Source organism: Oreochromis aureus, linkage group 7 (assembly GCF_013358895.1).
Source record: "Oreochromis aureus strain Israel breed Guangdong linkage group 7, ZZ_aureus, whole genome shotgun sequence".
In the NCBI taxonomy this organism is placed as follows: domain Eukaryota; kingdom Metazoa; phylum Chordata; class Actinopteri; order Cichliformes; family Cichlidae; genus Oreochromis; species Oreochromis aureus.
This window is the reverse complement of record NC_052948.1, coordinates 64,023,763-64,049,539: the sequence shown is the minus strand read 5'-3', so window position 1 is coordinate 64,049,539 and position 25,777 is coordinate 64,023,763. Positions and strand designations below refer to the sequence as shown.

Sequence of the window (25,777 nt, the reverse complement as noted above, 5' to 3'; positions counted from 1 at the left end):
GAACGGAGCCACAAGATGTTAACGACATATCTGAGCAAAACATCGGAATATAAATACTGTTGTGAAAAAACGACCAGATAACAGCACCTTTAAACATTTTTAATACTGTATCATGTTTTGATTATATGCATATACTTACAAATACAAGTATTTATTAATTTATTGATCGATTTATTACATAGCTCGTTGGTTTAACCACAAGAGAGTTACAACAAGGACATGATGTGATACCGTGTGTTCCCATTGTACCTCATTACCTTAATATTGTACCTTAATATTAAAAAGAGTACTGAAGACTTTATTTACAAAGTTAAATTAGACTGATGGCAAAGCTATAGGAGACCATTGCTCTGGTGCCACAAATCCATAAATAGAAAGATTTAAAAAAGTCAAATGCATATTTATTTAGCATTTTCTGTCAGTATCAATTATCTGTCAAAAACAAAGACTTGCATAATTATTTCAACCTCATATTCCCATGAATGTGTATGTTAGCTATATTTATTATTTTTTATTGTATATTATGAAGTGGAGAGTGCAACATTAGCATGAAGGGACCCTAACTGATAAACATAGAGGACACTGTACAGTAGACATCTTTTCACTAATTTTTGTGATCAGAGTTAATCAGAATGTAACAAATCATTTCATGTGCTCATTACTGAAGAAATTACAATTCACTAATACCTGAAAATTAAATTACAAGAAATAAATCTATGGAAAAATAAATGTCTTCTGTGGCCTGAAAGGTGTTGTAATGTCAGGATAACTGGTTTCATATATGTCCATTGGTCTCACTGGAGATGCTACTGGCAGTAGAAGGTGAGAACGTTTTCCTGGTTTCCTCTGACCAGAAGGACTGGAGGTCTCAGATCACGTGACAAGAAGTCGAGCCACGCCAGGTAGAGTGTGCTGGGACACACTCCTCTCCGCCCCACTGGCATGGTGCTGTCAGGAAAAACAGCAAACAGCTGATTTTCACCCAGTAACAATGAGCTTGAAACATTCTCAGGTGAGAGCTTTGCAACACCTGTAAACTCAGCATTTGCCATCATTTTATTTAATAAAAGCAGAAGAACTACTCACATTATAATGAGAGCGGCCTCTCTGGAGTAATCCAGCAGTACCTCATTTAGACGGATCTGGCGGAGAGACTGAATTCCACAGAAAAAAAGAAACGTTCAGATTAAGACAGGATGCGCGCGGAAAGAAGAAATGTTTTGGTTTGGTTTAAACATATTTGATCAGTTTGTGTCTGACCTTGGCCTTGTTCTTCTCGAAATCCTGGTCCGTGATCATCCAGGGCTCCTGATGTGGGCTTGCACATCCAGAATTTGAGTCCGGCTTAGAATTTGTATCCACCCTGAAGCGACTGACCATCTTCTCAAACTGATGGACACTGAAGCACACAGAGACAGAGTTTGGAGTTATTCCATCTCAAATCATCGTGGGCCTTCTGTTCAACTGTCTGGTTTTAAATTTTAGCTTCACATATCATACTGTACTTTTCAAGACATCTTTTACTTAAGTCTTTCAAATTCATTTTTCATTTAAATAAATCAGCTGTAGTCTGAGATAGACACATTATAAAATAAATAAATAGGGAAGCTAAAACTTCATATCACTCTATATATGCTCAAACTCTGAACCAAAAAATTTCTGTTCAAATCTGAGACACCTGAGCAGAAAATGTAAAACTAATTGCTGATTAGTTTTAGAAGAATAAAACTCCTAAATTCTGCTAAATTGAATATTTTTTTTTTTTTTTAGATGCAGCAGCTCATAGATGAAGTGAAATTTTAACACAGTTATCTAAAGATTTTTCCGAAATACTGTGTTCAAATATATTCTTTGTCACAAGCAACAATCTCTAAAGTCAGCGCAGTGCCAAAAGCTGCAGTTCGTCTAATGGCCACTAGAGGCCGCATTCAAAAGTGAGTCAGTCCTCATAGACTCTCCCGGCTCTTCACAACAACTGTTTGGTGGGAGAGGATATTATAAAAGATTAAAGTTAGTGATTTGGCTATTTTACTTCATGTACCACAAAAAAAAAACCTAAAATAAAAAACAAAAAACTGAGTGATCAGGATTCTTATCATGTTAGCTGACAGCAGCTTTTTTGGCTCACATTCCCAAACATCCATCCTTCATTCTCATCTTCAAGCTTACTTCATCTGCTGAGGAGGCTGGTTGATTTCAGGAAGGACCTCGACACTATCGAAACCAAGACGGAACTTCTTGATGAGCTCCAACACCCTGGAAAGAGAACGTGGGGCTGGAGTGAGCACACGTCTAACAGTGTGAAGTCCGTGTCTGCGAGAACACAGGACGTCAGACCATATACTGCATTTCCCCGTTTCTTGGGAAAACAAAGTAAGTCTTTCTGATGGAATATAGACTGATCATGATGAAGTATTGTTCAATTTTACAGGTGAAAACAGCAAAAATTGCCTGTCAGTAAGAGAATTTTTATATTACTGACCTATTAAAAAAACAAACTACAGTTTGACTTTAAAGTGCTGCGTTCCTGAGATGATTTGGACATTTGGAAAAACTCCAAGAGAAGAAAGAAACTTTGTGAAGCCAAGCACTGAGAGCAGTCTGAGGCCTGAGCTGTTCCTCACAGGGACATTAGTAGGACATGTCCACACTGTAGACCTGTGCATGATACCTACTCCTGCTTCTGCTCGTCCTTTTTCTCTGCTTCTCCTCCCACAAACACTCGGACCTTACACTTGGCCCAGCGCTTTCTGCGGGTCAGCAGGTAAGGCAGCAGCAGGGTCAGACCTGGAATACACACACACACGAGGAGTAAATGTCTGTGGACAAACTTGAATTAAGACATAAAGCAGGTGACTAGTGGAGATGTACTCGGACCTCCATCATCAGACAGCCAGTACACGTCGATGGTCTTCTTTCCCTGTTTTTTCTGAAACTGTGTACTATGCTGAGGCTCGGGCTCGATGGAGACAGAAGCTGCAAACAGACAATGTGTTTTATAGAATTTAAATGACACCATAGAGGGTCTTTGGGTACTGATGCGTGCATATTCTGTGTGTCTGTGATATTATCCTGCATTTACATACATGTCGGGCTTGTCTGAACGCAGGAAGGAACAGAGATGCTGTTGATGCTCTCTGGTCCACCGTCAAAGCCTGGATTAACTGAAACAAAAAGAAGAAATTTCTTTGCACATTAATTTATTTTCAGGCAGCTATTTAAAAGATGATGGATAAATGTGGACTGCACATCCTAGCATGCCTCTTGTTGATGCCGAGAGCAAAGTGACACGGGAACGTAGCAGTGGCTGCAGCATTCCCGGGTTCATTGATGTGCAGCCTGCTGTAAAATGCATGGAGGCTCTCACCGTGTGACTGAGATGGATTGGAGACCTCTAATCCCTCTCTCATCCTCAGCACGCACACACCAAACTGCAGGTCGAACGCATCACTGAAAGCGACATTTAAATGAATGACCATGTGCACACACTCACACCTTTTAGCTGGCCGGGTGGCCTTTTATGGAACTAAGGTTCAGGTTTTAAGCAATAAATATTTAATATTGCAAAAATAATACACTTTTAGCAAGACTATATCAGCAGTATTGGTCATAAACGTTTTTCTGGCTTACCGCATTATTCCTATGTAGTTGTGAGCAGCCTGAGGTGTGTCACTCCGCCAGTCTTTCTTGAAACCCATGATGAGAACATTTGGCTTCATACGGCCCAAACCTGCCCCCTGGTGGACATTTAGAACACGAGCAGGTGAGGATTTACAGGTGTGTGTTTCAGACCTCAGTCACTACAAAAGGGCAGCATTTGCGCTGTGGGTGGGCTTGCCCCCTCAGCCCAATTCTGCTGATACATCTCAACTATAAATTACACTATTTCAACCCTGACCTGTAGCAACACGTTAACCCCAGATTGCAGATCTGCAGCCACCACTCCTCTGTAGAACGACCTGACCTTCCTTTTGTTCAGCCAGTTCAGGTGACTGTCATTCATTGTCTTCTCCAGTACTGAAGGAGTGGGACCATCCTGAGAAACACGGGGAGGATGGGAGCAAGATTTCAAACATTTCATCATTGTTCCGATTATTGTTTGGATTTATTGTGCAATCAGTGGGAGAACTCACAGTTAACACATTTCCACACAACATGAGACTGAGATCCTTTGTGAAACAGCTGACGAGGTCCACCAGGGCGGGGCGACTGCTGGGAGGGCCCGTTAGTACCAAACACTGGGGCCTGAAAGTGTTAGAGTTAAATACGGAGCAGTTTACTCTTCATGTCTCATGTATTCCGTTTTTTCTCTTCCTGGAAAATCACTAAATAAACTTCTATCAGCCCCAATCTGCTTTTTGTATCTTGGTGCCTAAGCTAGACTGTACCATTTATTTTTGAGGGGCATGTCCTTGGTGACCAAGGTCATTGCAGTCCTGAAAAAAGTAACTAGACTTCATGTCTTCATGAATCCAGAAGAAGTTCTAAAATAAGCATCAATCGTTCCAGAAACAGTGAATCAATTTTAGAACATGAAGTAAAAAAAGCTTGGCTTTAAAAGCGTTCTTCCTCCCCACCGTTGCCATAATGTCATCCCATGTATTTATGAGGTTAGTGAAAATAACTGAAGAGCTGATAAAGTCACTCAAGGCAAACTTTAAACTACTGCACTTCAAACGTTGATCTAACTTTAGTATTAGTATAAAAAAATGGTAACACTGTTGCGAAGTGAATAAAAAAAAAGAATCCCCTGGACTGATGAGGAAAGGTCATTTAGGATCTCAAAAAATACTCATCCAACCTTCAAATTTAGATGTCAGATTTAAAGGTAAGTTCATCAAATGTGAGCTTAGTGGATCTTCAGCTGTTTGGGGTGTATACCTTACAATAGAAAGAGACACGGGGGAGGCTCACCTGTAGTTCTTGACGTGGTCCTCTACGCTGTTGAGGCCTGCACACTTGCTCAGAGCCATGTTGTAGGAGCTCGCCTGAACTGATGAGCCCCAGTTCACATCTAAACACAGCAGAGAGGGAGTGAAGCAGCAGTGTGGCTTTGTTTTTACACGGTGTGTGTGTGTGTGAGAGAGAGTATGTGTGTGTGTTTACCTGGCTTCTTGTAGAGTGTGTATGCCAACAGAATAAAGACGACGCCAAAAGCAATAAGGGCCGCCCACCACGTCAAGAGGAACATGATCACCACGGAGCATATGGCGCCCAGCAGCGACAACCACTTACTGTAGAACCTGAAGGACGGACGCCAACCTGCACACACACACACACACACACACACACACACACACACACACACACACACACACACACACACAGTTAACATATATTCATATTTTAATTTGAGATGATGATTTATTCTTATATACAATGATCTTTTTTTTTTAATTTAAAGTCAGCTCTGCCACCTCTGAGCTGTTTACCTGGTGAGTTGGTGATGGATGCGTGGAAGCAGCTGAAGTTGATCAAAGAGTAGGAGCAGAGGAAGAAGTTGGAGATGATGGGTGCGATGGTGTTCAACTCAGCTGGTGATGCAATAAAAGAGAAGAGGATTTGTCTGTTTCTGTGATTGCTGCACGTGAAAAAAGCTTTTAATATGAAGCCACAAGGAAAAAGCTTGATAGCATAATTAAAAACTTCATACAGTTTTGATTTGGCATTAACAGATATCAACAGTAAGGCAAGCTTAAGTACTTGGCTGACTTTGGGCTTCATAGAGCATATGCCATCACAAATATATAAATTGTTTGATTTCATATACTGTTCTGTACATTTGGTAACTTGGCAGACTCTTTACAAAGCAAACGTTCTTATTCAAACATCATACTGATTCTTTATGGTGCTCTGTAAAGCTACAGAACCTGCATTTAATGTGTAAAACAGTTCTTTTTAAAACGTTCTCTCTGCAGCCGGTTTATTAAATGTTATTGAAATGTAGCTTCATCTAAGGAGATGACATAAATTTGACTAAAGGGATTAAAGAGACTTTAACTGATATCCAATTAATTATCTTATGGTTAGTATGATTTTATTATAAATATCATATTTAATACAATTATATGAAATAACATGTATTTCTAAAGGTGTTGAAACATTTATTTTTTTTAATTAGATGAAAGCAGCGGAAAAGTTTGTAAATTAGGAAACTTTCTCAGCAGCTACCCATCATTAGTAGTCCCTGCTGTTTTAAATGTCACTCCCATACTGACATTTAAAACCCAAACTGCAGGGAGTACTAATGATGAAAGGTGGACACACTGTTGCCAATGCAGAAGTGCCTTGAAACTGCATTCTTTCTAACTGCCAGCAGGGGGAGACTCCTCCAGTTTGTCAAAAACATTTTGATTGCCGCATCTATGATTCGCTTGTTGCCCTCTGACCGTGTTGGGTATACCTCTAACTCATCTTATTTGACAAATGCTGAGCTCGAGGCATCTTTTACATACGGCACATTCAGATATTACACGACTCGGACTCTTTCAAAGTCTCACCGATGAGGATGAAGCAAGCAGCGATGATATATGTGAGAAAGTATCCTCTGATTGGTTCATTGTTCTTGCCATAACCTTTGCCAAAGAAACCAATGAGAGGGTAGAGTTGATCCTTACACAGACACTGTGAGGGGGGAAAACAAAGTTAGATTAAAAACACATTATTACAAGAAAGAAGACACCCAGGGACTTTCATCTTTAAAGCAGACTTTGCGACCTGTGGAGTAAGTCTCCGTGAAGATGGACTGTGCATGTACCTGGAAGACCTTGGGAGCAGACACCAGGCAGGCCAGAGCTGATGACAGGGTGGCTCCAAATATCCCAGCTGTGATGAGAGGGCCGAAGGCTGACACCATGCTCATCGACTGCAGACAGAAATATGCTCACTCAGTACACACAGAGGGCAGAAACATCTTTGTGTTTACAAGGTGACCTACTGTGGCTGGTTAACGGAAAAATACACAAAAGCAGTAAAGTGTGTTTCTGGACAGAGAGCAGGAAAGGTAGCTTTATACTGTAGCGCCCCCAAGTGGCAGCAGGAGGAACTGGATCACCTTAGTCAGGGTAGAAGACACTTGATGGTTCCATGATGACCAGGAAGAAAATGCAGCACTGACTTTTCTCTCTGTGTGAGTGAGTGCTGACCTGATAGTAGTTGCTGATCCCATAGACGCATGTCTTATTGTTGATGCACTCGCTGAAGTCCCAGCCATACTGGCACGCTGTACCAACACACTCCTCGCCTGTTGATAGGGGAGACAGCGTGTCGTTCAACACGCCAGACGCATCGCGCACCACGCAGGATCCTGGGAGGAAACAAAGACAGAGGGTTGCTTTTTTTTTAGTTTCCCACAGAAGGAAAACTGTGTGTGATCAGAGAGCTGTTGCATAAAGCAAACTATTACTGAGATATGATGCACATAGAGCCGCATGTGTGTGTGTGTGTTATGATAAAGTGTGTTGGAAACAGCTGCGATTGCTGAAACTGCAATAAAAGTGGTTTTGATACTTTGCAGGTGCAAAATGCATTTACAAGACTTGCTTGTAAGCTTATTTCATGCAAATAAAATAAAAAAGTATCAACTGTAAAATAGAGCTTTTTCCAGTGGCGTGCAGTACCAATGGTAGCAGAGATGATGAGGTAGGATACTGTGGTCCAGAAAATAGCCAGCAGCGTCCCTCGGGGGATGGCCACCGCTGGATTCTGAGGAGGAGACGACAAAGGTTTTTAAAAACCTGAACATACGTAAATTGAATTTAAAGCTGTGTGTGTGTGCATGAAGCTAACGGGCTTATCTGTATATTATTCCCACTGATTAAAAACAAACAAACAAGCATTTGTATAACATGCCTTCAGATCTCCAGAGATGTTCGCTCCTGCCAGGATGCCCGTGGCAGAGGGGAAGAAAATGGAGAACATGCCGAAGAAGCTGCCCCCTGGCCCTCGCCAGTCGGGTACAAAATTTGTAGCAAAGATATTTGCTGTTAAAGGGAAGAGAGTGAGTTTACAGGAGAGCTCAGCGATAAACTGCTGTAAACTGTACGACTGTCTCACTGCATAGTCACCTTTGTAGCTAAAGAAACCTTTGGATTGTTTCTCAGGTGAAGCAGGGATGATTGTTCCAACAATGTAACTGGCAAATGAGACCATGATGACTATGAAGAAGAGAACCTGTGCCTGTGGGAGGAAGAATAGGCTGTAAACATGCAGATGCACACACTGTAAACAAAAGATGGACAAAGTCACATCGTTATGTATCGATTATGTATCCAAGTTGAAATAAAAAGCTCTTCTTGGAAATAAACGTGTACTACCCATAAATGTGAGCGGTCTGCTGATTGGTTGGCTAAAAGGCTAAAGTCAAGTCTATATTTGCCTCAACATTTGCATTTTCAGTTTTTGCAGTTTTTGAATTTGTATTTTTTAATTTAATTAGATTATTTATTGAGCCGGAAATGAAGGTGGTGGAGACTGAAACATGAAAGCTTGGTTAGCAAGCATAAACACACCCATACATGCAGAAAACAGACCATTAAAATGTGACAATTTCACCCACCAAATCTGCAACGCAAACTTCTGAGCTAACGGAGGCGACACCCAGGAGCTAAGCCTGCCTGTGCCAGCACACCTTTCAGTTAAGACAACCACACCGCTGAGTTACCAAATTCCATGTGGGTGAGTTATAAAAATCTGAAGGGGACATTAGCTGCTTTTGCACCAGGCTGGAAACATGTTACTTCCATTGCTGAGGTGTGGCTCAGTCTTTCATCACTGGCGGCTGTGACTTAGTGTCTTTTTTATAAACAAACCCGAGTTTATCACACAGTCTAGCGTCAACATGCTAACTAGGAAGAGGGCGAGCCCTCTGCTAATATGTGAAAGAGTGAGATGGCTTTAAAAAGAGTTTGTGTTGCTTTAATGATCTTTGCAAATACTGGACCTTTTAGTGACTCTGGCTTCATAACCTGAATACACAAATCAGCGATGAATCTTCTATTCACTTAAATCCAAACCACTATGGCAGCTTACCATAGTGTCACATATAACTGGATAAGCTAACCTTTGACTCCCAGGCCATGCCCGCCATTGAGATGCCCAGCAGACATGTCACCGTGATGATGCCGATGATGCGGATGTCGTTAGTTCGATCCACCATGACGGCTCCATTTTCCTGATGGCAAGAAATTTCACGAGTAAAGACAATGAACAGACATTATTTACTGTATTTTATAAAAGCACACGTATTAAACGGCATGCTACTCACACGCATGAGGTCAGTAACAGTTTCAGCAAAGCCCACAGTGTGCATCGCCACAGCTACAGCATTCGCAAAGGCAAAGATCAGACCGATTGACCCACCGAGCTCTGGGCCGAGGCTGCGACTGATCAGGAAGTAGGTCCCACCTGCAGACGAGGGGGTGGATTAAAAAAGTGAGCATTGTGTGTGGAATCAGCAGCATTAAAAGTAAAGAACTAGGTTCTTGCATGTGGCAGTGATCAAATCCGACCTCCTTTGACTTTGCCATTGGTGGCGATGGCCGAGGTCGAGAGACCAGTGATCCCAGTTATAGTTGAGGACAGCAGGATGATGACCCAGGTCAGACCTGACAAGAACAGGGAAACACACCGTGAGTGTGACGGATGCTCACCGTCTGGGAAATGTGCCGTGGATAAAGGATGCTGTCATTGGACATACCTATACCAGCCTGAGCAGTGATCCAAGGCAGCCTCAGGTACAAGATCACCCCCCAAATGTTCAACATGCAGCGGATCTAAGAACAGACGCAACACTGAGTAAAGCCTGCTGGTGTCTGTTTAAGTATCATCAACGGCATCACTGTCGAGGCCCAGTGAAAGTCCTGTTTCTGTCCCAGCCTACATGCACGATGAAAGTGAGCTTGTAGAAAGTGCATCAAATATGAAATCGTCATCAAACTACCTTGGGGATTTGGCCTCACTAGTAAGAGGAAATTTGGTTTTTAAAGCAAATTAAAGTTTCACATGGGTAATATTTTTAATTTCCTTTAACAATAAGCTGTTGAATGTACTCTGTAACCCTTTAATGCCTCAAGGTGTCTTTTCAAGAGTCAAAAACATGCAAACATGTTCAGAAACAATTTCACATTTTCACGGCTTCACGTGTAAAATCAGGCGACAGTTAAATGATTAACATTAGTTTCAGATTTTAATGTTTTCTAATTCCTCGTTTATTTAAGTTGAATGAAGTTGAAGGGAAGACAGAATTTTTTTGAAAGACAAATGCCACTTTAGAGGCCTTCAACCTTAAGTCTAAGGAAACCATCTTAACTTTACATATCTGGAGATTCAAAATTGCTCCAAGTTCAAAAACAGCAGCAGAAAAATCGCCTCCACCTACCATGACCCCCTGCACCCATCCGAAGCGTGTGGGTTCAGATGGTGGTTCTTTTTGCTCATCCTCATCTTCCTCAGAGCTGTCCTGCCCTCCTGCCTGTCCAGCTGTTGTCTCTTCATACATGGGAGGTCTGGAATCATCCTGTTCAAGACACAAAACCAAACTCAGTTCGTCTCTCTTAGATTTCATAATTAAATAAATAAGAGATTCCTCACCTCAGGGCCGGCGTGCAGCTGGAACAGAGACGGCCTGAACTGCCTCCGTCGGCCCCACACCTCCGTGTTGGCATAGAAGTCGTAGCGCGGCGGGGCATCCATAGTCTCATAGCCAGTTAGATCAACAGATACGCGAGATGCGACACTGCTGCCATCCCCATCACACGTGTAGTAATCAGAGTCAAAGCCTCCTGATGTCGCTTTACCATTAGCCACTGGTGCAGGGAGATTGGCTCTGTAGGCAGCCAGGCGAATGCCATCATTGGCTCCTTGTAACTCCATTCAGAACAGCAGAATTATCTTTTTTAAAAATGTGTGTGACCACGAGTCTAGTGAAGAAAGTGAGCCGATGTTGAGCGTCCTATCCCAGCTTCTGAGTCAGTGAAGGTGCTGGGGCCATGCTGTAGTTCAAGATGAATGAGGTGGGGTTGGTTTTATATTTGACCTTAACTATGCAGGAAGAGCCTGAAGCTGTGGTAGAGGGCTAGTTCAGTGAACAATTAAACAACTTATTACACAACCTATTAAGCCTGACACGGACAATTTCACATTACAGGGTCAACCCCTTTTGGACTGTGCAGGGCCAGTTAACACACTGTTCCATTTTTATGGAGTCACATGCGCAACGCCCTTCAACACTTCAAAGTTTTCCAAAAGCTCAAATAATGGAGGAGTTACCAGAAGTGGGGGATTTTATAGCCTGTGTGTACTTCTTATTGCTCAGTTTCGAGAAGTTGGTAATCTCCTGAGGGGATGTTTGGTTAAGATGTAAAACAGCATCATTACAGACAAACACGCACCTGCAGCGTAACCTTGACAGTTAAATCAGTCAACAGGGCATGAACGAGCTTTAAATTATCATAACTTTTCCAGTCGCATTTCAGTTTCACTTGTGTTTCTCTGTATCAAACCAATATGGTAATAATTGTGCCCTAAAAATCTAGATAAATATCTAATGTCTGAGACTTTAAATTTACAAGAAACAAGAAAAAAAAAAAGGCTGGATCTGGATATTTTGTTTGGATATCTTGGCTAAAAGACCGAGTTAGAGACAGCATGCATCGCTGTGAAAGGTCTTCTTGTTTTCTTGGTGACTCCTCACAGCAACACAAAGGTGCTTGCCACTAAATGGAAATGTCTACTGGAAGACAGGGGCGTCACCAAAGGGGGGGTTCAGGAGGGCACTGGCCAGCACCCAAATACTGGCCCTCCCAGTGGCTCCCCCTGGCAAGACTGTCCCATGTTGGTAATAATTTTAATAAACTTGAGCGGAAGACAGAGAGAGACAGCCTACAATGAGCTGAAACATTTACTTATTAATTCCTGCTTATAGAATTGTCGTCATTCACACTGTGCACTTTGTATGCCTCTCACAAGTTCCCGTCATCACCCCCTCCCCTCCGCTCCGTTGTTCTGTTTTTGGTGTCCCACCCCAACATTTCCAGGTGCCTCGATAAGGCCACCCCTATGAAAACGTTCTGGAAGAATGTTATTGTTCCCCCCACAGTAACAAATGCCAACCTCACTGTTTCAAAGTCACAGGCTGTCCATACAAGCTATGGTTAATGCAAACCTTCATTAACCATGAAGATGTTTCCGTGTCATATTTCAGCCAAAAACAAAAAAAGTTGTGCTTCAGAATAAACTACTGCATGATGGACGACAACTAAAAACGATCTTCAAATAAAGTCAGCTTAATTTTCTTTTCTCCGTTTAGTTTGTTGCGTGAGGTCCTTTAAATAAAAATCAACAAAATTTCTAGTGTTGGAAGAAACACGGTGATGTTTCATCTTTCCAAATTTAATGAAGATCAGATCCTTTTTGTCTTTGCTTTACAACAATTTAATGTGAACATGCCAATCTGGGATTAGAAGAGAATCGTCACTTTATCAACCACCACACGAGTATCTCACATGGAAACATTACAGAACAAACACCCAACACTGTTACAAAATATGCATAACTTTTAGTTTAATGCTCAGAAGTTTTGCTGCTGCAAACCTTGAACTTAACCAACCCATCCTCAGAAACAACAGTATTAACACTTCATCGATGTATTGGTTTTTCTTCTGTACTCTGCATCATGTTGTGAATAAACCAGATTAACTCATATTACATGTATTCATGTAAGGATGCAAACAGTTGTTAATCTGACAGATTTAACTTGTTGCATCTCTTTGTTACACTTCACGGTCCACCCCAGTCCTCCAGCACCTTCACCCTGCTTTGTCACAGTATAACATCGTCACCCGACTTCCTCATACGTTCTTGTCATATTCGAGCTGCAGAGCTTTGTCACCTGAAACATTTATTTTGCTCAAATGACTTATTCTGTCATTTTTCTGACCACCATAACACAGAATCTGAACTAAAATACTAACTTCTTTTTTCGCTCGTAAGTTTTGCGCTGTAAGAGTAACTTTGGTGACATCACTGTGACGTCACCTGGTTATTTTTCCAGAATTAAACTTCTTGGTTTTTGCCTGTGGCTGAACCGTGCTGTTACGACACCTTGGTAACAAAGAAAAGACCCATTTCCACTTAAAGGTGGAGGCTCATTACTCTGAATTACTTCTTCCTTTTTAAAACAGTTAAATAATTAAGCTGGGCTGTGTGTTCGGCAGCTGCAGCTCTGCACTTTAAATAACTGACCTTGAAGCAGAAAAACAAACAGACACCCAGCTGGTTTTAAAGCTCTGGTTTATCCGTTTTCTCTTATATAAATCTGAGATAACTGCAGTGTCCTTCAGTGTTCAGGTAAATTGTAACCAAGCCCCGCATGTTGTTTAAATCTGTACCGTCTACTTAATTAACCTTCGTTTTGTCATTTACAACAATGCTATTGCTAACGCTGACCCACGCGTCCCTTTCAAACACATGCAGCTTTTAGAGTAAGTGCAGGGAAGAGGAAGAGGTTGTAATTCCTGCTGGACTGCTGTGCTCAATGGCACTGCAGCAACTGGCACTTTTAAGCACTGCCATGTTCCCATAGACCAGGTATAACCAAACTCATTTTACACTGTGGGGCAACAGAGTAAAATTAAATATGTAAAATAAAAGTTCTGCTAGTTCGTTGTCTAGCCTGTTCTTGTAAGTGGTAAATGGTTCTTATATAGAGTTTTTCCTACTCCGAGCACTCAGAGTGCTTTACACAACTTGCCTGGTTCACCAGTCACACAAACACTTTCTATGCTTTTTCATGGTAAGAGCCATCTTTAATTATAGAATATAAGTTTTCATTAATTCACAAAAAGTCTGCTTTTGTTTTCCAAATAAAAACAAAAATTATGACATTTATGTGATCGATAGTGGAAAAAAAAGCAACTTTGTTCAACTCTGTTATTAGGTGTTGTGTCAATGGTAATGGTGACGTATATATATATATCAATAGGAAACGCTGTGAAACTATGGCCATATTGGAGTTTTTGCCGGGGTAATTTTGGGCCCCAGGACTTATGTTTGACACCCCTGGCATAGACTGCACCAGGTAAACTGGACAGATAAACGTGACTCTTTCACAAGATGTTTTTTATTCTGCTGATTGCCCTGATTGACATTTTGATGTATAGTTGATCATTTTTGTTTTATCATTTGATTCCTTACTGAGGGAACAAAACCACTGCCTCCTGTAACGATGATCTCATCAGGAAATAGTTACATTGATTCTACTGAGGAAAACCCACAACTGTAATGAATTTCAAACGTGATACTGCAGCAACAAACTTTTCCCTCATCTGCTTGTTTTAGGGGGGGCACAGTGGATCATCTTCCTCAGTCTCATCCTATCCCAGCACCCTCCTCTGTAACGCCAACATGCACGTCCTCCTTCACCACGTCTGGATAGTATATATGTCTAGTATATTCACTCTCCTTCGACCGCACATGTGCAAACCATTTCTGACCTCTCTGACTCCGAGCTGTCCCTCTGAGGACTCATTTCTAATCCTAACTTCTCAGAGCCACTGTCATCTTATAAACCTTTCTTTTACTCTTGCTGCTCTCAGTCCATCACAAAAAACCCCTGGCACTCATCTTCACCCATGCTTCCCTGCCTGCGCTCTCTTCCCCTCTCCACTCAGTCTGTTGTTTTGGACGTTGGACCCCAGGTATTTAAACTCATCCACCCCCTGCTCCTTGCAGCTTCATTGTTACACCTGTTTCCCTCTCATTCATGCCCGATGTGTCCTTTACACTGGCAAACTGTACAAGTACTCAGACTAGTTATTTTCAATGGAAAAATATGGTCTGGTGACATAGATGTAAACATGTCATATTCATGTCCTCAACTCTTGAACCCAGTGAAAAAAGTAAAGTCCTCTAATAATCTACAGTCAGCCAATTTTAAAAGGGCAATTAAAATGAGTGTGAGTGGGTGGTGATTTTCCAGCACACTAAGCAGCAGTAACCTTACTTCAAGAGCTGCCCGGGAGTCCTTCGTTTCCTCCTCTTCCTCTCGATGTACTTGCTCCTTCCACTACTCCAGTGAGTTCTCCTCATTGTTGAATACGATAGACTGCACGTTTCTGAGGAGTCTTTAATGAGATTTGACAAAGACCCTGAACTGTTCTCACTGCAGCTGACAAAATGGGTACCTCAACACTATTCCCCGCTCTGATAAAATACTGTGTACGAGCAGATTATTTGTTTCAAAAAATGCAAAGTTACCAACTTGCAATTAGAAGGGAAAAAGTAAGCTATTTAAGAGTAAAAATTGAAATCAGTGCAAATGCCGACCTCCTTCAGCTCATCTGTTAAGAAGCCAATTCAAGCCACAGCAGTGGGGGTTTGCCACAGTGCGGTATCCTTGCAGGACCCTCCATAATTCTCCAAGTTTTCGTTCAGCCAGACCTTATCAGCCAAATATGTTGAATACTCGTTTGTTCATTTGACTGTGCTGACGTCACTGAGCCTCCGCACATTTTGAACAGATTACTGTGGTGATATTCCAAATACAAGACCAACGCTTTCCACTAATAGTTTAGCCAAAAGCTTTACTTCAGAGATTTCAATTTGAAGACAGAAAATGATTATGTTTACCAGCAGGTGAAACATTTAACAATATTAGTCTTAGCCATCGTTTCAGTTGTGAGCTACAGAAGGCATGCCACCAGGCAACTGCTTGGGGATCCCGGTTCATGGAGGCAGTGTGCAAAGTTTGCAGTGGCAGTGGGAAAGACCTGAGCTCCCAAGGAGGCCCCACCTGATTCCACTCACTCCCACTATGATTATCACACACGATTCCCTTTAGACAATGTTAAAGACAGCAAAAGCCACTCCATGGAAGTGAAGAGTTATCTTTCTGGGAGTGTGGAAAAAAAGCACAAGACAGTGGTGAGTGGCGCAAATAAAGGTTAAATATAACTAAATGCTTTTAGCCTTATCTGTGGAAGAGACATTTGAATAACTTTAGCCAGTACCACAATATTTCTCTTTTGCTTTAACATTTTATATTTGTTAATTTAACTAGCAGAGCAGTCTAGTGTGTCCAAGTCTGCTGACCGAGACATGACAGAGTTGAGTGATCAATCCCCCCCTCAAACACACTGGCATGTTAGATAATGATGACACTGGTGGAAGGGTCTCCTTGTGAATTTTCGCTCAGGGCCCCACCAAACTCACCAGTGGTGGAATAATTTAATGCAACGTTTATAAACCAAAAAAACAAAAACAAAAACCAAACACGTTTTAGGGATATAGTGTGCGGGGAACAAAACAAAACAAAAAAACCACAAACAAACCTTGAGCTTAGATTTGGGGACTGTAATTTTCTTCTTCTCCTACAAAGGGTAAGATCATAAAGTGACTTTTAGAAAAACTAAAAGCACGAAATGTTTTACAGTCGGCCAGTATATAACCATGAAATGTGATTCTGAGGATTGCTTTACACTCAATACAATTGTACTATTATAAAGACCAAAAAGGATGAGTGACCAGTTTTCAATAGATAGTGAACATTGTTTATTTTCAATCAGTGACACTCTTCCAGAAGTGGTTAATCCACAGGTCAGACTACAAGATGGTGACCTAAGGGTTATAAACCATGGTAACAATCACGCAGCTGAGTATGTACCATTTACAACTCTGTTGGTAATTCAAGTTTGAGCTAATGCAGGAACTAAAACTAAAAAACAAAAAACAAAACAAAAAACAAGCAAGAAACTACAGAAAAACTACATTCCTCTACCTGCCTTCAACTAATCTAGATGCTTTATGGTGGTAGACTCTTGGCCAGCCAGACCGCTGCTCTCTGGCCTGTAGACTGCGACTTCAATCATGGAAACCCTCTGAGGGTTCCAGATCCGCCTCCTTCACAGAATCTTAGATTAATGCTCTAGTAGTGATGCAGTGCCAATGCAACAAGTGCAACAACATGTCAGCGTTTTAATCTCAAAGCTCCAGCAAAAACATTGATGAAAACAGCCTCTTTGAACCTCAGCATTTATACAGTTTGAACAAATTATAGGTTGATTTCACTGTGCTCGGCTGCAGCTTTGTCATGACATCCTGGAGGCTTTTTGCTGTGAAGCTGCCAGGAAACAAGATTAGACCTCTAAAAATCAGTGCACCTGGCCACAAACATGGCAAGCTACGATCTGTAAGAGCCAAATCTATACTTCATGTTTTTGCATAGATTAAAAAAAACAAAGAAAGAGTTCAGTCATCTTAAGAGGTTGAAGTAGCTAGATATTCCTGTTTGCTCTGACACTTGCTTTTGGTTTGTAGTGCACAGACATGACTGTCACCGTTTCGTTATGAGAGCAGCCAATCAAAAGACTTAAACAGGATGGAGCATGGGCACTTTCACACGAGTAGACAGATTAGCACCTCTTCAGTTCAATTGCATAACTGTAAGACAAGAGATTCAGACATTATTCCAGTTTTCACAAATTTATCCAAATCATAAGAATGTAGTGACTCACCTAAACATCAGGTAATGTTTGTTTCCAACTGAACTGACAAGGCTGTCATCAAGGTCTTGTTAGGTTGGATGAACAGAGGTGAGGTGGGGATGCAAATGGTTCCAGATCGTTTGGGTTGGTATCCTGGTTATCACTGGTGATAACATTGGAAGGGCCGGTGGCTTGCCTGCTGTTGCTGGATATGAAAAACGTATTAGAAGCAACGGGATGAACTGTGATAGTATTTGACATTTGCAGACTTAAAACCTTGAGCCTGAACTTGTTAAATATAAGCAAGTTCGTTATGACCATCACTTCCAGCCACATCAAAAAGTTTTAGGTAGTCACTTTTCCTGTCGAGTTTGTTTCTGGCAGAGTCCTGTCTTTGGACTCTCATTTGGCTTGAAGACATCATTGGCCTGTCCCGAAAATATGGCCAAGTGTCAAAGGATTGTATTTTGGCATGAACCGGCTCATAATTCTGACGTGCAGCTGCAGAGTTTAAGGCAGGCCAGTCTGAGGTTAACCGAACTGAGCTTGATTGTGGTTTAATATGAAATGGCTCATAAGCTTGCTGCTGTGGTGCTGCAAAGGTCAGGAAAGGCTTTGCAGATGCAGCCATGGCTGAACTAAATTGTGGTTTAATTGGATATGGCTCATAAGTTTGCTGTTGTGTTGTTCCAAAGTAAGGTCGCTCTGATCCAGCTGGGGTTGAACTTTGTGGTTTAATGTGAAATAGATCATAGGTCTCTTGCTGTGGTGCTGCAAAACTTAGGAAAGGCCTTGCTGATGCAACGAGGTTTGAACTTGATTGGGGTTTAATGGGATATTGTTTATGAGTCTGTTGTGTTGTTCCAAAGCTTACAAAAGGCCGTTCTGTTCCAATCTGGTTTGAACTTGTTGGTTTAACACGAACTGGCTCATGAATGTTTTGCTGTGGCAATGCAAAACGTAAAGGCCTTGCTGGTTCAGCCAGGGTTGAACTTGAGTGTAGTTTGATGGGATATGGCTCATAAGGCTTCTCCTGTGCTTCTGTACCAGCAGAGTTTAAGAAGGGTTGCCTTAATCCAGTTATTGCTGAGTTTGATTGTGGTTTAACTGGATAGGGCTCATAACTGTGCTGTCGTGTTGTTCCAAAGTTTAGGAAAGGCCGTTCTAATTCAGTCAGGGTTGAACTTGGTGGTTTAACATGAACAGGCTTATAAGTCTGCTGGTGTGTTGTCCCAAAGTTTAGGAAAGGCCTTGCTGACCCAGCCAGAGATGAACTTGGCTGAACATGAACTGGCTCATGAGGCTCTTGCTGGGGTGTAGCAAAACTTACAAATGGTCTTCCTGATCCAAATAAAGTTGAACTTGATTGTGGTTTGATGGGATATGGCTGCTCCTGTGTTTCTGTATTGCCAGTACCAGCAGAGTTTGAGGGTTGCCTTGATCCAATCATGGCTGAAATTGGTTTTTCTGGTTTTACAGAATCAGGACTCTCTGGATTGTGTTCACTTGCCAAATGAACAACATGGCTGGTGGTTGGGGTGTTGACAGATTGAGAAACAGATGAAGAGGAAACAGATGAGCTGACCTGAAAGCCTGGTTTGGAGACAGCAGGTGCATCATTTCCACCTTCATGTTTTTTATTGGGAGAATTCTTTCCATCATTTCTTATCAGGAAATCAAGAAAGGGAATCTTCAGACTGAATTCATAGCTTTTGGGTTTGGGTGATAGATACATCTTCTGTGATGGAGGCTGTGGTAGAATAGTTTCCTGTGGCCATTTGGTGGCAACATTAGATCGTGGCTGGAAGGGGTTTGCAGGCTTGAGGTTTGAGGCTTTTTGGGACACAATGGGATGGTTTTGTTTACAGATATGGATAGGGGCCGCCATAAAACCTCCCTGCTTTTCCGATGTTTTGTCCTGGGCACTGATGTAGTAGAAAGGATGACAGTTCTCATAGTTATAGACTTCTTCCTCCTCTCCTTCACTTTGCCACAATCTAGGTTGCACAAAACTCCTGGCTATGAAAGAAAACAGATGAAGGTTAATGTACAAATTACATTGTAAAATTTAGACATTAAACATACATCGTCAACAATGACATCTCTAGAATCTCAACAACAATCTAATAAATTTGAACTAATTGACTTCATAATTGGTGATCAGCAGCACAGAAACAGTTTCCAAATGCACCTAGGTGCCGTTACTGTTTTTTCAAATGAGGTTTCTCTGGGAGGAACAAGAAGAAAGCAGAGATGAGCCATCATAAAGAATAAACCTGCCTGGCAGTTGGCTTAAAGAAGGCTCTTGTCTAGTTCCCTGTGAAACAATTTAAGCAGCATAACATGAAACACAGGACAACTCATATTTAATAGTGTGGAGCGTTTAGACCCTGTACTCAAATACTCCATAGCAGTAAAATACTGCAGATATACTCTGAACACTGTCCCGCTTTAAGATCATATACATTTGAAAAATGAATATAGATTTTTTTAAACTTTATTTACTTACACTGATATGTCACTGACAATATTTAATCATTTATTAGATTCAGATTGTAAAAATTACATTTCAAGACTGAAGAAGAGTGCCACCTCGAGTCCCCTTTATAGACACTCCCCTGCATTTGCTGTATAGCAAAACAATGTTGCAATATAGCAAAGAGTAAAACAGTAACATGTGGATTATTTCATTAGCTTCCTCTCTCTCTCTCTCTCTCTCTCTCTCTGGGTCTAACTCTTAACCTTGTCCTAATCGGAAAGCTACATCAAGATACTTTTACACACTTTTAATAATCTCAGTTTGGTTGACAGCTGCTAGAAAATTCTAGATTTTTAGAGCCCTGTTGTGCCTGTAAGTCTGCAGATGAAGCCAATGTGAATGAAGCAGTGAACAGTTTGCTTGAATTGTCAGTGCTGTGTATCAGATCGTAGGCCTAGTGTTTGGTGTTAGATTAATTAGGGGAGCTGTTAATTTGTTGCTAATGGTTCAGTTCTTAACATCACACGTGTGTGGCAGGGTTAAATTTGCAGGACTCTTCAGTTATAGTAACACAGGTATTTTAACAAAGGCCTATTCTCTTATTTACAAGAAGAGTTTTAGCCCCATTTCCAAACAGCAGGAGGTGAGTCAGGCTTACCTCTTGGAAAAGCTGAGGAGTAGTTCACCTCACTCAACAAACAGACCAGCAATAATCTGTTAAACAGTTACAAATACACAGTCAAGGTAGACCCAGACAAACAAAGGCTCAAGAAAATGAACCTAATAAAACCTATTTGGTTTCATATTTAATGTGTTACCTTGTAATTAGGAAGCCAGCAGCCATGACTGCTGCAGCTGCACTCGCTGTGTCCTCACAGCTACGAGCGCTGAGCGGGACTGTGCATGCACAGCTGCCCTGTCAGCCGTGGATCCAGAAGGCCCAACTTCCAGCTCCTCCAACCAAACACCCACGAGCCTCAAAGTCGAGCGTCCAAGCCACGTGGATGTCTGTGTGTATTAAAAAAGTTGGGCTGAAGCAAACTCTGCCTCACACAGGTGCGATCACTTGATGTGATTGGCCTGGCTGAGATATTAGACTTATTGAATCTATTCCCCAGAGGGGATGTGGACAGTAAGAACACAATTGATTCCAACTTTTACAGTACAGTGCTGTATTATAGTGGGTTTATTTTCCTTTTACAGTTTTATGCACTTTATACACATTTTTACATGAAATAAGACACTAATATTAAAGGTCTTGCATTGAGCTCAAGAGCCAAAATAAAATAAATTTGCCATATTAAAGACAAATCTAGCAAAGCTAACTGGCATTATCAAATATATGTTTTTTTTTATTTTTTAAAAAGCAAACAAACAAACAAGAAAAGACTGGAGATACTTTAAGATTAAATTGCTGAATTGTTCTTGGGGCGAGGTAACAATGCTTGACTGAATGTGCTGATTAGTCTTCAAACACAGGCACAAACTGAAGCTAATCTACCTGCCTGGTCAAAGGCACACTCTACAAGAACCTGCAAGTATCACCACAACCAGATTTGGCTGTGGAAATTCACAAACAGCTGAAGGAGGATGAGTCGGTCTGTCAGCTGCGGCAAAGCCAGGAAATAAAAAATAGAGACTTGATTGTAAAGGCAAGGCTGCAACATACACACAGTGAACCTGGGTGCTTTTATTTTGATGTTATTGAGAAAATCATGAGAGAAATAAATGAACACTGAACAGGAAATGGTAAAGGGACAGAACACATCATGTACGGAGTTTTTTTTTTTTTTGTTTGTTTTTTGCCTGTCCTGTTTGGTTCTTTTGCCATCAGAATTATTGTCTAAAGGCAAAGAAAGATGCCCAACGGATTTACTTTACCAAATGGACCATCCCAGCCTTGCCGTATTGGTGTATTTGATTCACCTTTGCTTTTATTGTTTATTTTATTTTATTTTCACTTGCTACACACGGGACAGACATGACTGGGAGAAAGAAAGAGGGAAAGAAAAACAGCGGGGAAGAGGGACGGGGATAAGGGGCAAAAAAAATAAAAACCAACAAAACAAACAGACAAAAAATACATATATCAATCACCTGGATCACCTGTTGAGAAAGAAAAAAGAGAAAAGAAGCAAAAAAAAAAGAGCAATATAATAAACAACATCATCGTGATAATCTATGTGAATACAACAGTAAATACTAAATATTGAATATTATTGTGCAGCACGTTGATCGACAGCGCACAGTGTGCTTTGAGGTAGGAGTCAAAAAGGGTGTAGTTTGTGTGTGTGAGCACCCGTGTGTACACCTGTGAGCGTGAGCGCGCATGTACGGAGTTTGTTAATCAGCTTGACAACATTTTTGGATACAGCTCTAAAAGCTTCCAAGCTATGTTCAGAAAGTTAATGAAAGATGAATAAAATTTTAATATCTGACAAAGTCTAGAGTAGACCGTTTTTTATGAGGTGCCGTAAGGGACATTATTACTGAAACGCTCTCACACACTACTGAAACGCTCTCACACACACTACTGAAACGCTCTCACACACTACTGAAACGCTCTCACACACACTACTGAAACGCTCTCTCACACACTACTGAAACGCTCTCACACACACTACTGAAATTTTAGCTCTCACACACACAACTGAAATGCTCTCACACACACTACTGAAACGCTCTCACACACACTACTGAAATTTTAGCTCTCACACACACAACTGAAACGCTCTCACACACACTACTGAAACACTCTCACGCACACTACTGCAGGGGTCTGCAACCTTTTACACCCAAAGAGCCACTTGGACCCGGTTTCCACGCAAAAGAAAACACTGGGAGCCGCAAATACTTTTTGACATCTAAAATGAAGATAAAAAACAATATATACAGTGTTATCTTTATGCTTTGTGTGAACAACTAAGGTGTGCTGCTTATGAAATCCATGAAGTGCTACAGAGAAAATTTAATTATATTTATGTAATCAACACATTTTGAACTCTTAAAGAAATATAACAAAAGGAAAGACACCAACCTGAACTAAAATGATCCATGTAGCAAACAAAACTGTTGTCAGTCGCCCCTTATATCGCCTTTGGGCTGTTGGAGCCTTGACCTGACTCTTAAAAATAATTGGAAAAAAGCACTATGCTGCTGAAAAATGAAAAATAAATATTTGCAAAATTCTGCCTAAATATGTATTTTACCTGGTTAATGCGTGCGGCGGGGCGTGGTTTGCAGCGCCGCTGCAGGGGAGGCAGACGCACCTAAGCGACACCCGCAATCACACCTCGCTGCCTTAAAGTCTGCGCTATCTATGCTGTTGTGTTGTTGGTGTGTGTCGGGCTGTGAGCTGAAAAGCTACAGCCGGCTGTATGCGTACAGCAACCGTGTGTGAAAAGTGCTCAATAAAGAGATGCTCAAAAGCATGCTCATGGAAACATCGTCGGGTCTGCCGTGATTTGTTTACAATGGGACTTCTGCTCCTGAACCTCTGCGCACAGGGTCCGCAAATCGGGGCTATACGAAGTCAGTTTATGCAGGACTGTAAGCTGTCATCTGTGAGGCGTGAACGGTGTTTGTCTTTAACATAGTTCACGGTGGAGAACAGCTGCTGACATAATGTGGATCCGAAGATCCATAATTGGCCTACCTGGGGTTGAAAGTCTCGATAAATGCACAGTGTTTCGGCGGGTACACCAGCTTCCACGAGTGTGACGCTTATTTTGAGCGATGAAAAAATAATAGAATATAATTTTATTTTTATATTTCAATATCACAATAATCTTCCAATTTAGAACTACGAGTTAAAAAGAACTAACATAAATAAAATACACTTCAGCTAAATACTTCTAATTTATTTGCCCAAACCATGCGGAGCCGCAGTATAAGGACTAAAGAGCCGCATGCGGCTCCGGAGCCACAGGTTGCCGACCCCTGCACTACTGAAACGCTCTCACACACATAACTGAAACGCTCTCACGCACATAACTGAAACGCTCTCACGCACATAACTGAAACGCTCTCACGCACATAACTGAAACGCTCTCACACACACTACTGAAACGCTCTCACGCACATAACTGAAACGCTCTCACACACACTACTGAAACGCTCTCACGCACACTACTGAAACGCTCTCACACACACAACTGAAACGCTCTCACGCACATAACTGAAACGCTCTCACGCACACTACTGAAACGCTCTCACGCACATAACTGAAACGCTCTCACGCACATAACTGAAACGCTCTCACGCACACTACTGAAACGCTCTCACGCACATAACTGAAACGCTGTCACGCACACTACTGAAACGCTCTCACGCATATAATTGAAACGCTCTCACGCATATAATTGAAACGCTCTCACACACACTACTGAAACGCTCTCACACACATAATTGAATGCTCTCACGCATATAATTGAAATGCTCTCACACACACTATTGAAATGCTCTCACACACATAATTGAAACGCTCTCACACACATAATTGAAATGCTTCACACACACTATTGAAATGCTTCTCACGCACACTACTGAAACGCTCTCACGCACATAATTGAAACGCTCTCACGCACACTATTGAAATGCTCTCACGCATACTATGAAATGCTCTCACACACAAACTGAAACGCTCTCACGCACACTATTGAAACGCTTCACACACACACAATTGAAATGCTCTCACGCATATAATTGAAATGCTCTCACGCATATAATTGAAATGCTCTCACGCATATAATTGAAATGCTCTCACACACACTATTGAAATGCTCTCACGCATATAATTGAAATGCTCTCACGCATATAATTGAAATGCTTCTCACACACACTATTGAAACGCTTCTCACGCATATAATTGAAATGCTCTCACACACACTACTGAAACGCTCTCACACACACTATTGAAACGCTCTCACGCACACTACTGAAATGCTTCACGCACACAAATTGAAACGCTCTCACGCATATAATTGAAATGCTCTCTCACACACACAATTGAAATGCTTTCACGCATATAACTGAAACGCTCTCACGCATATAATTGAAATGCTCACACACACTATTGAAACGCTCTCACGCATATAATTGAAACGCTCTCACGCACACTACTGAAACGCTCTCACGCACACTACTGAAACGCTCTCACGCACACAATTGAAACGCTCTCACGCACACTACTTGAAACGCTCTCACACACACTACTGAAACGCTCTCACACACACAATTGAAACGCTCTCACGCACATAATTGAAACGCTCTCACGCACATAATTGAAACGCTCTCACGCACATAATTGAAACGCTCTCACACACTATTGAAACGCTCTCACACACATAATTGAAATGCTCTCACGCATATAACTGAAACGCTCTCACACACACTATTGAAACGCTCTCACGCATATAATTGAAACGCTCTCACACACACTACTGAAACGCTCTCACACACACTACTGAAACGCTCTCACACACACTACTGAAACGCTCTCACACACACTACTGAAACGCTCTCACACACACTACTGAAACGCTCTCACGCACACTACTGAAACGCTCTCACGCATATAATTGAAACGCTCTCACACACACTACTGAAACGCTCTCACACACACTACTGAAACGCTCTCACACACATAATTGAAACGCTCTCACACATAATTGAAACGCTCTCACGCACATAATTGAAACGCTCTCACGCACATAACTGAAATGCTCACACACACTATTGAAACGCTCTCACACACACTACTGAAACGCTCTCACACACATAATTGAAACGCTCTCACGCACATAATTGAAACGCTCTC

At 41.6% G+C, this 25,777-nt stretch overlaps 2 protein-coding genes across 2 annotated transcripts; both read right to left on the bottom strand.

Annotated features, from left to right (window-relative positions):
- Window positions 1–83: 83 nt before the first annotated feature.
- slc12a3 (solute carrier family 12 member 3) lies at window positions 84–11,059 on the bottom strand. Its single transcript, XM_031749013.2, has 26 exons — window positions 10,591–11,059; window positions 10,379–10,516; window positions 9,698–9,773; window positions 9,510–9,605; window positions 9,266–9,405; window positions 9,062–9,172; window positions 8,067–8,178; window positions 7,852–7,982; window positions 7,620–7,704; window positions 7,146–7,306; window positions 6,758–6,865; window positions 6,501–6,624; window positions 5,433–5,534; window positions 5,107–5,262; window positions 4,915–5,014; window positions 4,134–4,245; window positions 3,899–4,036; window positions 3,631–3,737; window positions 3,368–3,450; window positions 3,087–3,164; window positions 2,878–2,976; window positions 2,676–2,787; window positions 2,170–2,256; window positions 1,261–1,399; window positions 1,087–1,154; window positions 84–948 (listed from the first exon to the last, which is right to left on the bottom strand). Exons 1-26 carry the CDS (start codon window positions 10,870–10,872, stop codon window positions 807–809), a joined length of 3,087 nt encoding a protein of 1,028 aa, XP_031604873.1. The 5' UTR covers window positions 10,873–11,059; the 3' UTR covers window positions 84–806.
- A 6,586-nt stretch (window positions 11,060–17,645) lies between these two features.
- LOC120441327 (protein piccolo-like) lies at window positions 17,646–20,972 on the bottom strand. Its single transcript, XM_039615867.1, has 3 exons — window positions 20,778–20,972; window positions 20,618–20,673; window positions 17,646–19,499 (listed from the first exon to the last, which is right to left on the bottom strand). The coding sequence occupies exons 1-3, from the start codon at window positions 20,801–20,803 to the stop codon at window positions 17,773–17,775; spliced, it is 1,809 nt and encodes a 602-aa protein (XP_039471801.1). The 5' UTR covers window positions 20,804–20,972; the 3' UTR covers window positions 17,646–17,772.
- Between the last annotated feature and the right edge of the window lie 4,805 nt (window positions 20,973–25,777).